A 21,888-nucleotide genomic window follows, 5' to 3' on the forward strand; every position below is an offset into this window, starting at 1 on the left:
TGTCAAACTTCTCTGAAGGGGGTCAATGCACATTCATCCAGCGTGGGAAAGCGAAGAAGCGACGGAGCTCACAGTCAGACGTTTCATTTTCCCCGGATAAATATATAAAGTAGTTAAAACGGGAAAACGGAGAAGAGCTTGTCGAAAATATCACGCATTTGTCCTATGACCTCCCCAAAAAAGTTGCAGTAGGCATAGTTTTTTTGTGTGGAATACGCCCCCCCCCCCCCGTTTTTCAGTTGCTATGCTTGAGCTGCAGTTGTAGAGGTGGAAGGGAAAGGCTGAGGGATGGGGGTTCAGAAGCCTGCACCATCCAACTACCTGTGTGGCCCCGCGTGAGTACAGGGATGATCTGTGTAAAATGCTGTTTAGCCTGTCCAAAGGAAGCATGTTTTATTATTTCATGGACCAAGGCTGCGACCTTCACTGAAAACATAAAATAGTCAAAGGTAGGCTGAAATGTTATTATATATATATATGTTTTGTTTCGACAGAATACATTTGCATTGCATGCATTTAATTATTGCGGTCATTGTGTTATTGTAAAAGCATTAGTGGATAAATTGTTGCATGGATTTCAAAATTGCTGTAGGTTTATGAAGATTTATTTGTATATATATAAAAGATTTACATTAAAAGAAAAAAGTTAGCAAAGAAATTGCAAAAAAGTTGCATAATTAAACCACAACACAATTCACGTTTTGTTTGTGATTAGGGGCATGGAAAAAGAGAGCAATGGTTAAATTGACTCTTTATATGAGGTTTTAGACAATACAAAAGACAGACAACCACGTGCTCGCAGGAGTATGTCGCCGATCAACTGTACGGACTCGTTTCCGACCGACACATTAGAAAATAAAAATTCAGACCCTTAATTTTGCGCATTATTATGTCTAATTAGACCGAGTTTTGAATTCATATTGTTTTTTAAGTCATGTTTTTTTCATTTTGTTTCATTTTTCACATTCGTCTAGAAGCGTGTCATCATAAACACAACGATTACGTTTTTCAAATTATGGACGTTATCTGCACAATACCTTATGTAAAATAGGCAAAATAGTTAGTGTTTAGAGATGCCAGATGTTAAAGGTAGGAGGACATCGCGAGGTTCATTCGCGTAATGAAGTGGGAGTGGATCTAGTCGAACGCATCAGGGGTTTTAGTGTTGATAGTCAGAATAAACTAAACAGGGTGACACAATGTCGCCTACCTGGAACCGCATAGACAAACTGCTATCATATGTTTACCTCTGCTGCCTTTGTTTTCCTTTAATTTAGGCGTTGCACGTTCCAACATACTTTCTGTGAGGATGGCTTTGTAAAAACCCTGGCTCGTCACATTCGTCGGGATTCCCCGCATTATTCTCGACAAGGAAAATAACCTGCAAAATGGACAAAGAAAGCGAGGCACATCTATACGAACCCGTCGCCGAGATTGGCGAAGGTGCTTACGGAAAGGTGTACAAGGCAAGGGATTTGAAAAACGGGGGGCGCTTTGTAGCTCTAAAAAAAGTTCGGGTGCAGACTGAGGAGGAAGGGATGCCCCTCTCGACCATCCGCGAGGTGGCGGTACTGAGGCAACTGGAGGCATTCGAGCACCCCAACGTGGTCAGGTAAGAAGAGACGCATCTAACCAGGTGTACTGCCAGCTGTTGCTTCATTAGTTTTACTATTTTCAAACATATGCACTTGTAACCCCTGGTCTTTCGATGTCTAAATGCATGCACATTGTTTAGTGTGGATTTAATGCCAGATAGGACACAGCCCGATTGAGGAATAAGGCTGGAGTTTAGGTGTATGACCACGGGCTGGTTTTTAGGCATGAAGCAAAGCAGACTGCTTGGTCACCGACCTTTTATTTTTGGCCATATACCACAACCTTCTGCCATGTTGCCATTATTACGTGATTATCAATGTAATTAGAGCAGAAAAAATATAATCTGTTTGCCATACGGTATATGGTCTGATATAGTTAAACTTTTTTATTAGCTAATCAGCATTCTGGCTGATGCACCAATGCATCGAGTTGCGAAAACTGCAGTCTGGTAATATACAACTGTAAGCCCATTTGGAAACTGACCGTAGTAGCATATTACTGTATGCTGGTTGTGTGGGGATTGTTTTGTGTGCTGCCCCTGTGAACACATTCTTGGTTGATATCTGTCCACCAGATTAGCAAACCTAAAAAAGAGTCACATGTGAAGTAGTTCCCATCACTAGTCAGGGGGATATTTCACAGAGAAGTAATCTGGAATGATAAGAAATAACTGTTTGCACTGAGTCACACAGAGATAGTGGGTTTGGCTGAGTATGCCAGGGTTCCCCTACTGAAGTTGGGGATATAAACTTACTGGTTTTTAAACCTCCAGGCCAACAGACAACATACGCTGGTTGTTATGTGTGCGGCATGGAAGGCTCCCGTGTTTTGTTTTGGAGGTCAGTTCAATTAGTCAGAGAAACCATGTCACTTGCCAGCCCTGCTCAAGGTCTAACCTTGCCATTTAGCTTTTAATGAGAGACTGAGTGCTTTTGGATTAAAAGCTTAATGGCGGAATACACATTTTATTCTGCACCCTGCGGATCTCGCTTACAAAGTGCCCCTTTATTATTTTCCCAATCGGAAAATAAGTGAACATATTCTTAATTGAGACGCCACGTATCCCTGCGCTTGGTGGTATGTGTCTAATTGGCCCTCTCTATGGAGTTCTGGTTCCCATGTACAAAAGTCAGAGGTTGGTACCACACTGGAGAAGGTGTTTTCCTCCCTCTGTGAAGCCCAGCAGCTTGGGGGAGAGAGGGGGTTGCGGGGTGCATTCTGTAACTACAGGCCAGCCCCTGGGTGCTTTATAACGAGGCCCATTATACATTCCATATGTTCAGTGTCTGGCCAAGCGGCCGCATTGCGGTGGACCGGTCACATTTCTCGGGTGTCTAACCTTGCATTCCGCACCGGAAAAGACTCGCTTGGTTCGTGACTTCATGGGTGTGCGGGTTGATGGTCACTTCTCACTCCAGGATTTACACACTTGTTAAGAGTGCCAGAGGGCCGGGGTGCGGTGAACATTCCCATTAGGCCAGGCATTCTAAGCATGCAGCCCCTCAGTACCTGGACGTTATTTATTGTAGCACTCTTTACAGGTACTGATTTAGACCCGGGACACCAGGTGAATAATATTAAGTGCCGGGTTGAACAGAAAATCAGCCGTCTTCCTGGCTCCCAGGCTTTGATTTAAACCCCTGCCCGAGTCTACAGGGGAAGATTGGAGAGATAAATGGGCCACCTTTATTAAGAGTTAATGGAGGGGCTTTGTCATGGTTTACCTCAAGACAATTCACAGAGAACTGGAATCGCTTTGTTATTTCCGCTGAGCGGTTGACTCTTGATTTGGAAATGACGAGATATTAATTACACTGTAATGCAATAATGAAAATTGAAGAATTAATGGTTGAAAGCCAAGCGAGAGGTCAGCCCTGAATTTCTCTTAATGCCACTGGAATATGCAACAGTGATGTCAGCGAGGGGCAAAATGTCATCCGTGCTCCTCTCCTACACTCTGATTGGTTGCCGTGGCCAGAGATGCAGCTCCAACGACGTGTGTTGGTCGGTCATGGCCTGTCGAGGGTTGCTGTGGTGCTCTCGGAGGAATGTTTGTTGTGGTGCCTGGCTCGTCGAGGAAAACACCGGATGTATTCTCCCCAGACTTTTCACCAAAGCCTGCGCCTGGCACAACTGCCCAAATAATCTGGCTGTTTGTTGCCTGGTAAACACGCACCACACAAGGTTTGTGTGCCGTTAGACTTCACAAGTCACCAAGGTTTTCCCTCATGAAAGTGATATATTGTAGCTACAATATTGTTGTTTGCTGTGTCAGGACAGAGGATGAAGGAGAGTTTCAGTGTCATGGGCAAAAAGTGAAACATGGGTCAGGTCAATGTTTGCTTGTTGGGTATCCTTGTATGAGACCTAAAGAGTTGCTTTCAAGATGGTGTAATCAAATATCCCATGCATTCTCTACTGGAGTTTATGTTTACCACAAAATATCTAGGAAAAAACTAAACAGCAGTTAGGTTTAACTGCTTGGCTCAGGTAAGGAACGACAGATTTTTCAGATTGAGATGTGATCCAGCAACCCTCTGGTTATTGATCGGATGCTCTATCTGGTAGGATACCAACCTAGTTTGCTCTCATTGAGACTAAAGACTGAAGACTTACAACGCTTGTAACATCTGTGTACTCCTGAGCTACTTCATTAAGTTATTATGAACGATTTGCAGACCTTTTATAAACAGCACTCTCACCTGAGCAGGTTTTTCCCCTATGAAAATCCCACTGACACGGCGCTGCTAAGTCGTGGTATTTACTCCCGTTTCTGCCCTTCTCTCTCGACAGACTCTTTGATGTGTGCACTGTGTCTCGGAACGACCGCGAGACCAAGCTCACCCTGGTCTTTGAGCACGTTGACCAGGACTTGACCACGTACCTGGAAAAAGCACCTGATCCAGGGGTGCCGCCTGAAACAATCAAGGTGGGTCATGAATAGGAAGCAGTCCGGAAAGAGGGTCAAGGGTCAAAGGGGTTGTCTGTTAGAAGTGACACCAAACCAGAGGTTGACCGTTTTGGCTTTTCTTTCTTCTTTAGCATGTCCCTTGTTGTTTATAGGCAGAAAATGTCTGCACTCCAACTCGCCAAGTTTTTACATCCTAACTCGTAACCACTATCCCTCTGGATGCAGTTTTGGTTTAATTGAATTTGACATTCCCACAATGCTAACTCTACTCAGTGTCTGACACCTACAGGGTTAAATGTAATCAACACGACTACATGTTTCTGTTGGACTCAAACCTTATTGGTCAGACTCCTTGTGAGGCGTGTAGCTAGTTAGCTAAACTGCATGGCAAAGTTAGCTAACTTTGATCAGAACTCTCCTTTGCTTGGCCTAGTGCTTTTGCAAGTACACTGGGATGGGACAATGTTTAATGTAATTCTGAGGGTGTAGGCCTGTCTACTTTTCATTTGGGGGAGCAGCCAATGATTCAGACAACTTTAGCTAGCTAGCTGCAGTTCTGTTGCTATTGTTGTTGGAAAACTTAATGTACTTAGATGGCCACGAGTAGATGACTAGCAAGCAAGATGCCAAAGAAAGTATTTCATCACATTCAGTTATCCCACATAGTCAAGACTAAATTAAGGTAATTCATTGTTAAATGGGATACCCAAAGCTTTATATATAGGTTGTGCACGCCTTGACCACTCATCACATCAGCATTGGTGTGCAAGCTTAATGTGCATATCCAGATTAGTGACGAGAAAAACCTTTTTGAATTTTCTCCAGTGTGTCCCGACAGATTTGACTTGCACTTAATGTATATTCCTAGATGATAGAGCAGTAATTTACAGTGCTGCACTTCAGTATGTAGTTTATATACTTCCATCTGAAAACTGTCCAGTCTCCCTTTGCTACTATCATTGTAAGGGGTGCTTGTTTACTTTTTTTATCAAGTGGATCAGTTTAATCATTGTGAATGGAAATTAGGCTGGAGTTAAACGTAATCAATCTTACAACGGTGTCCACAGATCAGTCTGTTTCCTGTAGTTTTTCAAAACTAGCAGCTACAGGGGGGGATTGTTCCATTTCGAGACAATTTAATATGTGGTCTCCAATATGATGCGCAAGCGATACTGTACATTGCTGTTCAAAATAATTTTGTGTGATTTAGGTTTATTGGAGGACTGATTTGAAGCAATTTGGGTTGATAAAATAGGATTCCATGCATTGACATTTGTTGTGTAAACTCATTTTCCTTCTCTGAGATGTGTTTGTGATTGTTCTGTCTATGCGGTGTACATATGCATCTGACATGAGCTATTTAAAACTGGGCATTTACCTACCAGCTCATTATCAGATTGGAGGGTACTTTTGGAGGGCAATGTTGACTATGCTTTTAGTTCCCCTCCACTTGAATATGGAATCCCCATCAACAACAACAACAACCTGTTGTCAAAAAAGTTGGGACACCGTAAAATGCAAATAAAAACAGAATGCAGTTATGTGCAAATCATTTAATCACTACTGTAAATAGTACCAAGACAACATATCAAATGTTGATACTGAGAAATGTTAATGTTTTTGGAAAATACATGCCCATTTTGAATTTAAAGCCAGCAACACGTTTCAAAAAAGTTGGAACACGGGCATGTTTACCACTGTGTTGCGTCACCTCCTCTTTTAACAACACTCTAAGTGTTTGGGAACTGAGAAGAACAATTGCTGCAGTTTTGAAAGTAAAATGTTTCTCAACAGGGTCTCCATTGTTGTATTTTTCGTTTTATAACGCGCCAAATGTTTGCAATGGGTGACAGGTCTGGACTGCAGGTCGGCCAGTTTAGCACACAAACTCCTTTACCAAGGAGCAATGCTGTTGTAATACGTGCAGAATGGGGTTTGGCATTGTCTTGCTGAAATAAGCAAGGCCTTCACTGAAAAAGACATCACCTGGGTGGTAGCATATGTTGTTCCAAAACCTGTATATATTGTTCAGCTTTAATGGTGCCTTCACAGATGTGCAAGTCACCCATGTCATGTGCACTAATGCACCCCCATACCATCACGGATGCTGGCTTTTGAACTGTGTGCTGATAACAAGCCAGATGGTTCCTCTCCTCTTTAGTCCGGAGGACGCGGCGTCCATGATTCCTCCTCTTTAGTCCGGAGGATGCGGCGTCCATGATTCCCCAAAAATTATTTCATATTTTTATTTGTCAGACCACAGGACTGTTTTGCACTTCGCCTCAGTCCATCTTAAATGAGCTCGGCTCAGAGGAGGCAGCTTCGGTTCTGGATCTTGTTGATATATGGTTTCTTCTTTGCATGTTAGAGTTTTAATTCACATTTCTGGATGCAGCAACGTACTGTGTTCACAGACAAAGTGTTCCTGGGCCCATGCAGTGATATCCACTACAGAATTTTGTCTGTTTTTATTGCAGTGCCGCCTGAGGGCCCAAAGATCACGGCCATCCAGTATTGATTTTCAGCCTTGTCCTTTGCGTACAGAAATGTTTCCAGATTCTCTGAATGATGAAATCCCCAAACTCTTTGCACTTTGACATTGAGAAACATTATTCTTAAAATTGTTGCCCGTGCACATTTGCCCATGCAGTCTTTCACGGAATTGTGAACCCATCCACATCTTTACTTCTGAAAGACTCATCTTCTCTGGTATGCTCTTTTTATACCCAATCGCGGTACTGATTTGTTGCCAATTTTTTTCATAAGTTTCATAGGCTTAAATTGACAATTACATTAAGTTTATGCAAAGAGTCAATATTTGCAGTGTTGACCCTTCTTTTCAAGACCTCTGTAATCCGCCCTGGCATTCTGTCAATTAACTTCTGGGCCACATCCTGACGTATGGCAGCCCATTCTGGCATAATCTGCAAGTTCTCAATGGGATTAAGGTCTTGGGAGTTTCCTGCCAATGGACCCAAAATGTCGATGTTCTGTTCCCCTGAGCCACTTAGTTATCATTTTTGCCTTATAGCAAGTTGCTCCGTCATGCTGGAAAAGGCATTGCTTGTCACCAAACTGTTCATGGATGGTTGGTAGAAGTTGCCCTCGCAGGATGTTTTGGTACCATTCTTTATTCATGGCTGTGTTCTTAGGCAGAATTGTGAGTGAGCCCATCAGTCCTGTGTTATTTACTGTTGGAATAACACAGGACTGATGGTAGCGCTCCCCTTGTCTTCTACGGACAAGCTTTTTTCGGATGAATCAAACAATCAGAAAGGGAATTTGTCAGAGAAAGCCCTCAGCAGTCCAATCCCTGTACCTTTTGCAGAATATCAGTCTGTCCCTGATGTTTTTCTTGGAGAGAAGTGGCTTCTTTGCGTGCAGATGCACTTACACCTGCCTGCTGCCATTCCTGAGCTCTGCATTGGTGGTGCCCCGATCTTGCAGATGAATCAATTTTAGGAGACAGTCCTGGTGCTTCTTTGACTTCTTGGGTGCCCTGAAGCCTTCTTCACAACATATGAACCTCTCTCCTTGAAGTTCCTGATGATCCAATGAATGGTTGATTGAGGTGCAATCTTACTAGCAGCGATATCCTTGTCTGTGAAGCCCTCAATGATGACGGCACGTGTTTCCTTGCAGTTAACCACGGTAAACAGAGGAAGAACAATGATTTCAAGCACCACCCTCCTTTTTAAAGCTTCCAGTCTGTTATTCTAACTCAATCTGCATCTCCAGCCTTGTCCTCGTCAACACTCTCACCTGTGTTAACGAAAGAATCACTGACATGATGTCAGATGGTCCTTTTGTGGCAGGGCAGAAATGCAGTGGAATGTTTTGGGGGGGATTATGTTCCTGTCATGGCAAAGAGGGACTTTGCGATTAATTTCAATTCATCTGATCACTCTTCATAACATTCTGGAGTATATGCAAAATGCCATCATAGGAACTGAGACAGCAGACTTTGTGAAAATTAATAGTTGTGTCAGTCTCAAAACTTTTGGCCGCAACTTTACATTTCCCTGGTTACTGGGAAACACAGAACTGATTGTAGATCAGTGTCTAGGGCAACATTCTTTGCAAGTTCACACTGAAATGAAAATATGTGGACTTTGTTTTTGAGCAAAAATATTTTTTCCTCAGCCCAAACATGATCAGATAGGATGGAACACCCAAACATCAGGGGGTGTTGAGGCTTTTTGAAGGGCAGCACATGTTGCAGATTGGCTACTAATTAAAGGGCTTCTCCATTTTCATTCTGGTCTCTCAGTTTACTGTATATCTAAATGAGGAGTGTGTGTGTTTTGGTGAGTGCGTGTGTGTGTGTGTTTTGGCGTGGGCATGAGACAGTGTGTGTGTCTCTGGGGACACCAGAGTAGTCTCTGTGTATTAATCCAGAAAGATCTTTCAAGCCTGTGAGTCAGTCTAATAAATGTCAGTACCAAGATTTGTGATCACGTTCACGTTTCTTTGCATTGCCGTTCCTGTATTGGGTTTCGCTCTCCCTACTAAGCCGTAGAGTGGGCCGTATTTCTAAACAATCCGTAACCTAATCAGTGGGTGATTCATATTGATTGACACAACTGTTTCACCCTGACAGAAGGCATGTATCCATCTGCAGTGTTGTGTCTTTTTGTCAGTCCTCCCTTTCCAGTTGGATTAAAGAATTCCCCTCGGGGCCAAACGGTCTGACAAAACTGTAAGTCGTCCAATAACAGTTTCTACAATCCAGTTTCTTCTGCAGTGCACCAGGCTCCATAGAGCTCTAGTCAAATTAGGGAGCAGAGTAGAGAACAGGTGGCCCTTTCAAACACGGTGACTCAGTGTTTATTAAACACTATCTGCAGAAATTAGGCATTTTCCCTTGTCCGGCTAGTCTCACACTTAATATTACACTAATTTGTCTTACAAATCCACCGTCACATTCCATATTCCTCTGACCTCAGGGTGGGGGGATATCCGTAGACAGTACAGGAGAACGGAGGAATGCGTCACGCTATTTTTGGAGAGGCCGCTGAGTTTGGTTTAAGAAATCTGACTGAAAACTGGAGTTTTTTTTCTTCTTCAAGTAAGCGGCAGGACACGGCTTATGCGCTATTTTAACACATGTTTAGGTACTCTGTTAATATGACTTTTCAATACTTGAGAAGATTTACTGACTACTACTGAGATGAGTGGTATTAAGATACCACTTAAGATGACTGTGCTAACTGAAAGTCGCTCTGGATGAGATTACCTCTGCAAAAATGCCTTATATCTGAAATGTAAAAAAAATATATATATCAAAATTAAAAAAAGAAGATATTTGCCCGTACATTTGACAGCATTGAAAGGGACGATCTAGCAGTTCTACATCAATATTTGGTCATCTAAATATATAACACCGTTTCCAAAAAAGTTGGGAAGCTGCGTTAAATGCTAATGAAAACAGAATGCATTTATCCCTATATTTAATTGAAAATAGTACCAAAACACCGAAACTGAGAAATTTTATTGTTTTTGGAAAATACATGCCTATTTTGAATTTAATGCCAGTAACACGTTTCAAAAAAGTTGAAACACCGGCATGTATACCAATGTGTTGCATCACCTCTTCTTTTAACAACACTCTTAAGTGTTTGGGTACCGAGAAGAACAATTGCTGTAGTTTTGAAAGTGAAATGTATTCCCGTTCTTACTTGCTATAGGACTGCAGCTACTCAACAGTTCGGGGTCTCCCTTGTCATATTTTTCATTTCATAATGCACCAAATGTCTTCAGTGGGTGACAAGTCTGGACTGCAGGCAGGCCATTTTAGCACCCAGACTATTTTACTACGGAGCCATGCTGTTGTAATACGTGCAGAATGTGGTTTGGCATTGTCTTGCTGAAATAAGCAAGGCCTTCACTGAAAAAGACGTCACCTGGGTGGTAGCATAGGTTGCTACAAAACCTGTATATATTGTTCAGCATTAATGGTGCCTTCACAGATGTGTAAGTCACCCATGCCATGTGCACTAATGCACCCCCATACCATCAAAAATGCTGGCTTTTGAACTGTGTGCTGATAACAAGCCGAATGGTCCCTTTCGTCTTTTGCGCAGAGGACGCGGCGTCCATAATTCCCAACAGTGGCAGTTCTTTTGGATGTTGTTTATATATTGTTTCTTTTTTGCATGTTAGAGTTTTAACTCACATTTCTGGATTTAGCAACGTACTGTGTTCACAGACAAAGTGTTCCTAAGTCCATGCAGTTATATCCACTACAGAATTGTGTCTGTTTTTAATACAGTGCTGTCTGAGGGCCCGAAGGTCACGGCCTGTCCAATATTGGTTTTCGGCCTCATCCTTTGCATACAGAGATTTCTCCGGATTCTCTGAATCTTTAATGATATTATGTACTATAGATGATGAGATCCCCAAACTTTGCAATTTTACAGAGAGAAATGTTGTTCTTAAATTATTTCATTATTTGCCAGCACAGACTTTCACAGAATAGTTTCCATCTTTACTTCTGAAAGACTCATCCTCTCTGGGATGCTCTTTTTTATACCCAATCATGTTACTGATTTGTTGCCAAATAACCAAATTAGTTGTGAGATGTTCCACCAGGTTTATTTTTTTGTGTTACACAACGTTTTCAGTCTTCGTTGCCCCTTTCCAAACATTTTTGAAACATGTTGCTGGCATCAAATTCAGTGGGCATATATTGTTCAAGATACAAACATTTCTCAGTTTCAACGTTGGGCATGTTGTCTTTGTACCTTTTTTGTGTTTTTATTTGAATATAGGCTTTAAATTATTTCATCATAGCATTCTGTTTTTCTTTACATTTTACACAGCGACCCCAGCTTTTTTAGAAACGGGGTTGTTCTTCTATGTCGATAGCTATTTTATTTTTAATCCTGCATTGTGGCTTTCAACGTATCACAATAAAGGAACCCTGGACACCAAGAACTGCTGTCCACCATGGAACCATTCAGATGGGTGTCTCATTCTGCTTCCTCTGTTCCTGCTGTTAAGATTGATTCACTGTAACACCTGTCAGACTTAGTGATGGAATAGTGCACAAGAGCCTACAAAATGCCACATATTGGTTTAACCATCTACTGGAGAACTATACGCAGCAATGTACATTCAATGTCCCCTATTCGTTGATGAGGAATGGTGAGGGCCAATGGAAAATGATCCAGATGACACCGGCACCAACCCGTTTATTTCCATGACAGTGGACAGAGCCCAGTAACCAAGCCTCTGCCCCCCCTCCCCAACAAAACTACCCTTGACCAGGGAACGGCAGATTGCGGACCACCCTTCCACCAAACCCCCCCCCCCCGCCAGTGTTCAGCCCTTCTTACCCCTTCCAGACCTCCAGTCAGACCCACCGCACGGTAATTGATGGAGGAGGCCCAGGGAATCAAATGAGCTGGAAGGACATCAAGTGGCCAGCCTCCCTCCCTCCCCCAGCTTTTGGGAGTGCGACTGGGCTAACGCCGGGCCCCGCTCCCCCTACACCCCATCTCCTGGCCTGGCCCTGTAAAGGGCTGGTTAATGAAGCATGGGGGGGTAATTACGCTAACGCTAACTGGCAGATGTCCTGTATTGTGCCTGGCTACAATAAACAATATGGCTGCCTCTTGGGTATTAGCATGAGAAAAGGGTGTGCACTTGGGGCAGTAATGTTTTGACAGCTTTTTCAGTGGGCAACTTTTATCTTCTTTTTTTCTTGGAAACTCTTCTTTGTTTTTGGTTCCGCTTGTTCTTGGAGGAGTCGCATGCCTCGTGTTTCCCCTGCCAGCTGTCTCTGTTTGGGGTGTCTCTGGTCGGGGTGTCTGTGGTCGGGTGTCTCTGTTTGGGGTGTTTCCGGTCGGGGTGCTGTTATAGTTTGGGCGTTTGGCAACTTGTTCCCTTGCTTCATTTTGTCACAGTACAGTATCTGCAGACTAGTTAATGTGCATCTTCCAGCTTTAAGTATTCCCAACCCCCACCAATTGTCCTCTGCTTGTATTGAACCTCAATTTCATTCATCATTCATGCATCATTCATCGTTAACCACATCCTTTTCTAGTGTGTCTTCTAGGTATTGAAGAGGTGGTCACTAAGCGCCTCACTATATAATTGGGGTTTTGTAGGAAATGCTGTTAAAAGGAAACATGTCGCAAATGTCTATTTAAAGAAAAGAGAGAGGAACACGCGGGGGGTGATGCCATTGTGTCAAGCCCCGAAATAACTGCCCCTGTCTGTCGGCCTGCTAATTCATGGGTGGGTGAATATTCAAAAAGGATGGCCTGTTCGCACTCTCTTCCACACACATAGGGACCCTCACCCGTCGCCCCAACCCACATACACTGGACCTGAAAACGTTTGCCCATTGGCTGAGCTTGACGGGGGAGAGGGGCCAGGAGCCTGACAACGCGCAGAAACAAGGGGGCACAGTCCTGCGTGTGTGTCTGCGCGTGGGAGAGGATGTCCGGTGTGCTGTGAGGGGCTTCGTTTCCCTCCCCTCGACCCTGGTCGGGCCCGCGCCATTTTACGAATGTCTTCTGCTTGAGTGGCGCAGCCCGTTGTTTCAGCCCGTTTAATCACTCACCAGCTGGCCAGGCCAGTGAATAGAGTCCCGTGTAGGCCCAGGTCTGTGTCACTTGTGAGGTCTTGGCGAAGGGTTTGAGGTGGTCGGGGGGTGGGGGGGTGGTATGCTGCTAGTTGCCTGCTGAAACCCCCTGCAGCAGCAGGCCCATTCAGGTTGCGACTGTGAGAGGGCCCTTCTTTCTCTCTTTCTATCTCTTTTTCCTTCTCTTTCAGACTGCCCCCATCTCTTTCTCTCCATCTCTTTTTCCTTCTCTTTCAGACTGCCCCCAGCTCTTTCCTTTCATCTCTTTTTCCTTCTCTTTCGAACTGCCCCCATCTCTTTCTCTCTATCTCTTTTTCCTTCTCTTTCAGTCTGCCCCCATCTCTTCCTCTCCATCAGTCAACTGGCCCCCACCGCTACCATCACCCTCTGTTCAGTTCACATGTTGTTGTGCAAGTTGAACCAGAGAGAGGAAATGGCCGTTGAAGCCTTTCAGTTTAGCTCTCCTCTCAGACTCTCACCCTCTATCTGATGTTTCTTTGGCTATTTCTCTCTTTCTTTCTGACTATTTCTGTCTGGCTCTTTCGCTCTATGTCTCTGACAATTTCTCTCTTTCTCTCTGACTTTCTCTGTCTGACTATTTCTCTCTTTCTGTCTGACAATTTCTCTCTGTCTGTCTGACTATTTCTCTCCTCTTTCTGACAGTTTCTCTCTTAGTCTCACTTTGTCTCGCAGGCATTTTCTCTCTGACTCCTTTTCTTTCCACACTCCCTCTCCTCTCCGCCAAGTCTGTCGTTCACTTTGTCTATATTTCTCACTCTTTCTTCATTTGTCTCTGCCTTGTTTTTTCTCCTTTCCCTGACTGAGAGCTTGTGGGCATCAGGGCTGCTTTGGGGTCAGCCCTCGCTGCAGCTTGAAAGAGTGGATCTACAATTAGCAAGCGTCCTCAGCTCCAGCAGAGACAGCTGCAGGGAGGTTTGGAGGCAAGGGCAGGGAGGGAGTTGAGGCCCACCACCAACAGATCAAGGCCTGACTCCCAAATGGCACCCTGTTTCTTCTGGTAGTATAGTACAGGTTTTGTGAGCAGCACTGAATAGAGAACAGGATGTTATTCGGGACCCGTATCCAGCATGCTCCGTGTCCCTGTAACCCCCCCCCCCCCTTCGTGGTGACAGTTAGCAACATCTGTCACACCGGGGCTTTAAAGGGACGCACTCTCTTTTTTTACAAGGCCCTTAGTAATTTCACTTCTCTCTATGGGACTTTTCAATGAGGTGTTGAATGGGACTTTTCAATGGGGCCCGTTGAAGATTGAGGTTTCGCTATCTGCATATAGATGACAAAGATAATGATTTGCATACGCAGTGTATATTACCTCTCAGTATGAGACATTACCAGAAAGAAAATGAAATGCTAGTTAGACTTATCTTAGTTTGCATAATCATTTCTATATAGTGTTTTGATTTTGCACTGGCATGTTTGAGATGTACCACGCAGGATTGTGGCCGTCCATCTTGGGAAAAGTTAGCGATTTCGACAGAATCCTTCCCACTTGTAAACATCTAGGGGGCTTCCATAGAAAACCTCGGAAGGTGTCATCACAAACAATCTAGCATCTAAAGTTTTCTTCAATATGTCTCTGAAAACTTGTGAACACGCCCTAGGTTTCCCATTGTTTTCTGTCACTGAGGCTGTTGCTAACCAAGCATTTCTGTTTTAGGACCATTGAGCTCTATCACGGATGCAAGATGTTGTTTGTTGTATCTGTGAAGCCTGTCTCAGTGTCCATGTGTCTTGTTGTATCTGTGAAGCCTGTCTCAGTGTCCATGTGTCTTGTTGTATCTGTGAAGCCCGTCTCAGTGTCCATGTGTCTTGTTGTATCTGTGAAGCCCGTCTCAGTGTCCATGTTTCTTGTTGTATCTGTGAAGCCCGTCTCAGTGTCCATGTGTCTTGTTGTATCTGTGAAGCCCGTCTCAGTGTCCATGTGTCTTGTTGTATCTGTGAAGCCCGTCTCAGTGTCCATGTGTCTTGTTGTATCTGTGAAGCCCGTCTCAGTGTCCATGTGTCTTGTCTTTCTAACAGGACATGATGTACCAGCTGCTACAGGGACTGGATTTCCTGCACTCTCACCGTGTGGTCCACCGAGACCTCAAACCCCAGAACATCCTGGTCACCAGCGGAGGACAGATCAAACTGGCTGATTTTGGCCTGGCTAGGATATACAGTTTTCAGATGGCCCTGACCTCCGTGGTGAGAACCTTACAGTTATAAACCTCCCATGAATTTCAGTGAAGCGTTATGACGTTTTTACAATGTACAGTTTCCAAATGGCAGTTACTGAAGTTACTGGTTAGATTTGGTGATATGCTCTCATGTTGATAGGAGAAATACTTTCATTTAGTATTTAAGGTCATCTGTTTTCTTCGTTTGGCACTTTTAAGACGGTCAAATTGGAAAATGCAAACCAAAATATGATTTGACATACTTCCGTCAGTTCTGCTGCAGAGAGTCAGCCAGATTCCCTCAGGTGTCTCACAGACACGGTCCTCTCAGTCAGTATAGTCTGGTCAAGTGAGGCTACTCTTTCTTTGATATATGGTATGTAGATAGAGAAGAGATGAGATAAGAGGTTTTGCATTGGGACTGTATTCAATACGTTCCTTATCTCCCCCCTAGTCCTCTTCACACACAAAAGACTGGTTCATCTGGGACAAAAGACTGGCTTCAAGCCCTTCCTCTGAAAACCCCATCTCTCCCTTTCTTTCATCTCCCTTTCGACTTCTCTCCTCCCTCTCTTTTTCACCTTGTCCTCCTCTCCTTCCCTCTATCTCTGTCTCTCTCTCATCCATTTCCCTGTACTTGCTGTCAGTTGGCTGGTTAGCTCTTGTTTCTCCAGTGAAGTGAACCTCCACTTAATATGTGCATGCTTATGTCCCAAATGGCTCCCTATTCCCCTTATTACTTTTGACTAGAGCCTATGAGACCAATAGCAGCATTTGGAATGTGAGTTTTACTGAACTGGTGTCCCATTAAGAAGACAAGCACCCTAAAACGTAAAGACCTGAGGCTGGACACAAGCCCCTGTGACGAGGACCAGAGACGGGCCAGTTAGTGAAGGATTACTTCTTCTCAGCATCCCAAAATGGCACCCTTTATAATTTAGTTATCCCTTTGGGCCCTGATCAAAACTAGGGCACTACAAAGGGATTTGAGGCCATTTGGAACAAAAACTAGTGTTTTCTGGTGTTCGGCTGAAGGGGGAAGTCCCTCAGGTAGAACAGGGAAGTGTGACAGTCAGGCAGAGAGAGAGAGACAGTCCAAATGATAGAGATATGGTAGGACTGTCTCCTGAGGTAGATGAAAGCGGCTAATGTGATGTAGCCACTGAAAGGGCACCAGGCGGCAGCAGGCCAGAAAGAGGGCCGGTAAACGATACGAGTGTGTAAAGTGAGACCGGAGAAAAGGGCCGAAGAGGCCTGAGTCTCAGGAATCCCTGAAGTGGACTGGACACGACAGCGATGAAATGGACAGGGAGGGGTCAGATTGTGTCAGCCCCCCCCCCCCCCCACGCTCCTCCCATCAAGGCTTTGAAGTCATTCTGTCTTGCATTGGGCTCTGATGACCAGAGATAGCACCCCAGAGGAGGACAGGGAGAGGGACAGGGTCTGAGAGGATTTGTGTTTTTCTGAGGGATGGGAGCCAGTTGAGAGAGGAGACGCACTAGATTAGGACAAATATGTGCGCGTTATGTCGAGCTGTGTGGGTACATGCTCACCAATACAAGGTGCATGTGATGAGCGAGTACGTCCGATGTTGGCTTTGCCTTTTCAGTCCTTAAATGTCCAGGCTCAAATGGAGAAGTTATGTGAAGATACCCAACCAACACTCACACACACACACGCAGTGTTCACAACCCTCCTTGTCCACCTCTGAATTTACACTGCCTCATCTGAATGGCTACCTGACTTGGGCTAACCTGACCTGGGCTACCCTGACCATGCAATCTGAAATGTGGCCACTCAGTGTTTCTATTTTCTTAACAGAAATGGGCCTTTTCAGTGGTCCATAGCTGCAGCTTTGACAAACCATCGCAACCCAGATTGCATGGATCAAAAGCGCCGTTCTCAAAAAAAAGTAGCAGTGGCAAAAACAGTACGAATTGATACTCTCAGTATGAATTATTGTTTTCATCAGTGAATGTTTTCTCTGTAAATGCAGATTTTTAAGCGTCGCTCAGACCGGGGTGAGATCACTGCCTCTATGTAGAGACACATGCACGGTCAATCCTTTTCCATGGAGGTAGCTTGGCTAGGTAGCTTGGCTAGGTAGCTTGGCTACAGTTGAATGTGTACTGTGTTACGTCATTAAGCTACCTGCATCGGATGAGTGGATCCAGCAGAAGAGATGTCCATTATCCTATTTATTTAATTCTCGTGTTGGTGTCCTAAAAAGTTTCAGGTCTGTTGAGGATTTTGTGAAACAAGTTGTTGTTCATGCTCTTTCTTTTATTCCGTGTTGATGATGTCCTGTTTTTGTCTTTGACCTTTTCCAAGTGACGGCTTACAGTTTAATTAACATTTTCTTTCGAAGTATTGTCAGTTAATATTATGCCATTTTGGTTATTATCAGTCATGTTAATTTCTTGACACGGCTATCCCAAACCTTTCCCTGCAAGCATGACTATTCAAAACTTATTTGGGCACTGCGGCTCCGCAGTCCTTTCAGTAAGAACATGAATTACATATGTTACTGTTAAGCAACGTTGAGGAGCCCCAAACAGTGGGTTGAAAAGGCGCGTCTTAGGCCTACCTTTTGAAGGAGGCTGCTTATCATGTCTAAACTTCACGCACTGAACCTGATTCAGCCATTACAGTTTAATTATTAACATTTTGAAATTGGGCAAGAAAAAAAAGTCAAATACCATGACTAGTCAAGTCCAGACAAATATTTTCTTGGGAGGAATTTTGCATCCAACATTTTGGTAAGTGTCGTGAGAAAAAGACAGCCATGTCCTACTTTGCTGAATGACAGCTGCTCCAGGTTGGAAGGTGGCCCATGTGCCCATGGTGCCGATTCTCTTGCTTACTTTACGCTTTCCTAGTTGGCATTTTAGTTTCGGGAGTCACAGTTAACTCAGAAGATTTCTGAGCGGCAGCCTCGCTTTGCAGAGCTGGGGTTGTACTTCGTATCCATTACTTTCTAGTGCATCTAGCTTGCGTCCACAGCTGAGTTCACACAGACACACACCAGCCTCACCTCGTTTGGGGAGCAGCCAGAGAGGTAGACTTATTACGCTGCACAGTATTCTCGTTACCAGAAACCCCCGCCTAAGTTTGCTACGCAGTAACATGCGGACTAAGTTAACTGCAAAGCAGTTTATGGGAGAGCAAATCGACAGGGCATGGATTCTCTCTGGATGGGCTGTGCCAGGCTTAGCCTCCCCTGGGGTTGGGACTGTTGAAGACCCCATGTAAATATCCCGTGACCCGCCTGTGGGTTGGGACTATAAAAAACCCTGGCCGATAGGGGTGGTCCGCTGGTCCAGGCCGGTGTTGACATCCAAAGCACTGCTATTTCAGAACATGCTCCTCTGTCTTCCCCCTTCATGCCTGTTCTAACCAATAAACCACAGATATGCAAGGCACTGGACTGCCAGCCTCCTTCAGAAATTATGTAACTGCCGTTTCATATTTGACGTAACTTGGCTTCGTCTTGTTAGTTTGGCAGTTGGAGCTTCTGTTCTGCAAATTCACCTGGGAATCCACCGTAGACGGCGATATCAATCCTGTGTGTGTGTGTGTGTGTGTGGGGGGGGGGGGGGGTGCAACGTGAGCACTAGATCTCTGGTTCCAGGTTCATGTTCCTGTGTGTCTGGAATCCCCCTATCTCCCTCCCCGTTATTGTTTCCTCAGGCAAAGGCAAAGCACCCACTACCGTTACTGTAGCTTATTCACTATGCAAAAACGCAACCCATTTACACAGAGACACTCCCAGGTACTCGAGCGTGGTACACACACACACACACACACACACAGGCATTGTAACTGTCATAGCAGGAGTTCTGCCATAGTGTCTGGCAGACCACCAGTGACCAACCGACTGGTTTTACCACAGAGCGACTGGTTTACTCATGAAGGGTTACAGTTCGGGGGCAGATGTCACGGCAGCCATGAAACCCCAGAAAAACAGACTCTTCCCCGTGACTCATTCAGAACTACCCAAGGCACTGAGAAATGCCTCCGCTCTATGCTGAGGTTGCAGCTATTCTGCGCAGCGTCTCCCATTACGTTCACGATATGAATCAAAAATGACTCACAACGACTTTTACACAGACTGTATGAGTGTTGGATTTGCATACGCTTCTGAAAAGGCCTCTTGTGAAGTTTTGGCATTATCCCCCGAAACTGGTGGAATTCAGAAACAGTGCCGACAGTTTCTCACTGAACTTCTCTGTTTTTGTGTGTTGCATATGTATGTGGTGTGTGTGTGTGTGTGTGTGTTTGTGTGTGTGTGCGCGTGCCTGTGATGGGGTCATTGCTTTTGTCACAGCCCCCTCCCAGTGAGTGCCACCTCCACCCCCCCACTGTGGGACTCAGGACCACCCATCGGAGGTAGGGACCAGGCTGTCCCTGTGAATAGGTGGGTCCTCTGGGATACCATGCTTTGTTGCCGGTTTTATGATCGGCGCCCCTGACACCTAGCTGACCGCTAAGGAGAGCATGTTCCTGCCATCAAATGAAGGGATTAAAAACCTTTTGGTTTTTCCTCGTGCACAGAGACACGCACACCACAGAGTGATTTGCCCCTGCACGGACTAAGAGGATGGAAGACTGTTTCTGGTCTTTTACCGCTGTGAATGATGTTCTGAGGCGGAGCAGTGGGCACCATGGACCCTGCCGGTGAAACAGGTCCTGATCGTTATAGTCCGTTAGCTCCGTTCCCTGCATTCAGTGGCTCTGAAAATGATTCGCCCTCCTTGAAATTGTTCACATTTTATTGTGTTACATCAAAATGGATTCAGTTAGGAGTTTTTGCCACTGATCAACACAGTGTTTTTCGTGGGACTGGACGGTCCCATGAAAGCCATTAAAGTCAGCTGTCCGTCAGGTGCAGGCACTGAGAGGTCATCTTGTGCCGCTACAGGGAAATTGGATTTAGATGTTTCAGGGAGACATTCTGACCGTTTATTCTGACAGTTTGCTGTTAAATACAAACAGCCACTGCGGTTGTGTTTTAATTGCCAAGCAGGGTCATATGGCGTAGAGATAATGGAATCGGCATTTCAAATCCTACTTTTATCTCGAAGGGCCATTCTACTGGTCCGCAATATATGGCGTTTGACTTGAGTCCCTTGGATTGCCTATAGCAGACTGAGTGTGAGAAATGATTTCCGAAGGAATTTGGTTGAACTGGGAAGATTGTGGCTGCCGGAGACATAACAAATTCTCTGGGGTTTTACAGAACTTGATGATTTGACAATGCATATCTGAAACTGGTCTATTTTTAAACGTTTATTTTAGCAGAATACTGAACTGAGACCGAACGTCTCTATTTTCATGAGAGCACAGAAAAAGCATAAATCAAACAACTGAGATTTGAAACATAGTAATTGTGTACAACTCGTTTCACTCAGGGAATATCCAGCATTAAGCACAGCTCCGACTCTGGTCCGGTAACCTATGCTCCAGCAAATTCCTCTTTTCCCTTCCGATTTTTCCTGGCTTTGTTCCAGATCTGTTTGGACTGTCTTACCGACACTTAATGGTTGTTGTCTCAAAGCTGGCTGAGCACAAACGGATCTGGAACTGCGTTGGGCCTCGTCCTGCCTGCCATTGTTGCAGTACGTTGCTCAGTGCCACAACCTTTGGTGTTGAGTCATCTGGGGCCCTGGAACGAATCTCTCACGTTGGCAAACGCCTAGCAACCCACCGGCCAACCCTCAACCAAGTCAACCCACACTTCCGACACTGCCTACTTCCAAATGTTCCTAGAATGTTCCATGAAGAGAAAGTAACCGGGGACGAAAAGGTCAAATACTGCTTAATTTCGGCTGTTTCACACAAACAAGTGCTGTGTTGGCGTGTCTGTGTGAAATCAAATTATTCGTATTTTTTTTGTTGCATGTGTCACTGACCCCTGGGGACCCACAGAGATTTGGGTCACGGCCAGGGGTCAGAGGTTATTGACGTTGACCCTAATGCAGTTAGGGACAAGTGTCTTGCTCACCGGCTTTGGGATGTGAACCAGCAACCTACCACTCACTTCCCCAACACTTAAGCCTCCAGACGACCTCTCAGATAAGGTTAATCAGTGGTGGGAAAGGTATGATGGTAGTGTTACATGGTGAGGGAATCCCCATACCAGCTGTGAGAGAGAATGAGACCTTCTGCTGGTACCGATAACATTGAAAGCTCTCTGACAGCACATTTGAAGAGCATTGGTCGGTCGGACCGGGTCCGATTGAGTGTGATTTGAATGTCCCCAAGTGTCTTTCAGTTCAATTATGAGTCAGGTGGCTTTGGGTGGAAAGATACGTGTTAAGGTACCGTATGCGTCTATCGTGTTACAAATCAGATCTGGATTGTAGTCCCTTTTGTAATGACTGTGCACTTTCTATTTTTCACATTTTGAAGTCGGCATGACACTAGTTCTGTTCCTGTCAGAGCATGAACTGTGACCTAACGTAAGAGTCAATTCGACCAGCCATTTCAAGACGCATCTCTGCATTGCACAGTGGTGTCTGTAAAGTAATCAATGCATTGACTTCTGAGTCAGTGCCGCTACAGCCAAGACAAGGGGTCGTCTGATTTGAATACAGGGTGGCAAGCGGAAC

General features: G+C 44.8%; 1 protein-coding gene across 3 annotated transcripts in view; it reads left to right on the forward strand.

Annotated features, from left to right (window-relative positions):
• cdk6 (cyclin-dependent kinase 6) overlaps positions 1 to 21,888 on the forward strand; it is a 42,605-nt gene continuing 20,717 nt past the window's right edge. Inside the window, exons 1-4 of one of the 3 annotated variants that reach the window (XM_029122742.2) lie at positions 1 to 449; positions 1,278 to 1,612; positions 4,390 to 4,525; positions 15,138 to 15,305. In XM_029122742.2, the coding sequence (XP_028978575.1) occupies positions 1,389 to 1,612; positions 4,390 to 4,525; positions 15,138 to 15,305 (528 nt within the window). In that variant the 5' untranslated portion in view covers positions 1 to 449; positions 1,278 to 1,388. Of the gene's footprint in view, positions 450 to 948; positions 1,613 to 4,389; positions 4,526 to 15,137; positions 15,306 to 21,888 lie in introns of those variants that run through there. The other 2 variants (XM_029122744.2, XM_029122743.2) reach the window with 2 other exon arrangements.

Source organism: Esox lucius, chromosome 10, assembly GCF_011004845.1.
Source record: "Esox lucius isolate fEsoLuc1 chromosome 10, fEsoLuc1.pri, whole genome shotgun sequence".
Classification (NCBI taxonomy): Eukaryota; Metazoa; Chordata; class Actinopteri; order Esociformes; family Esocidae; genus Esox; species Esox lucius.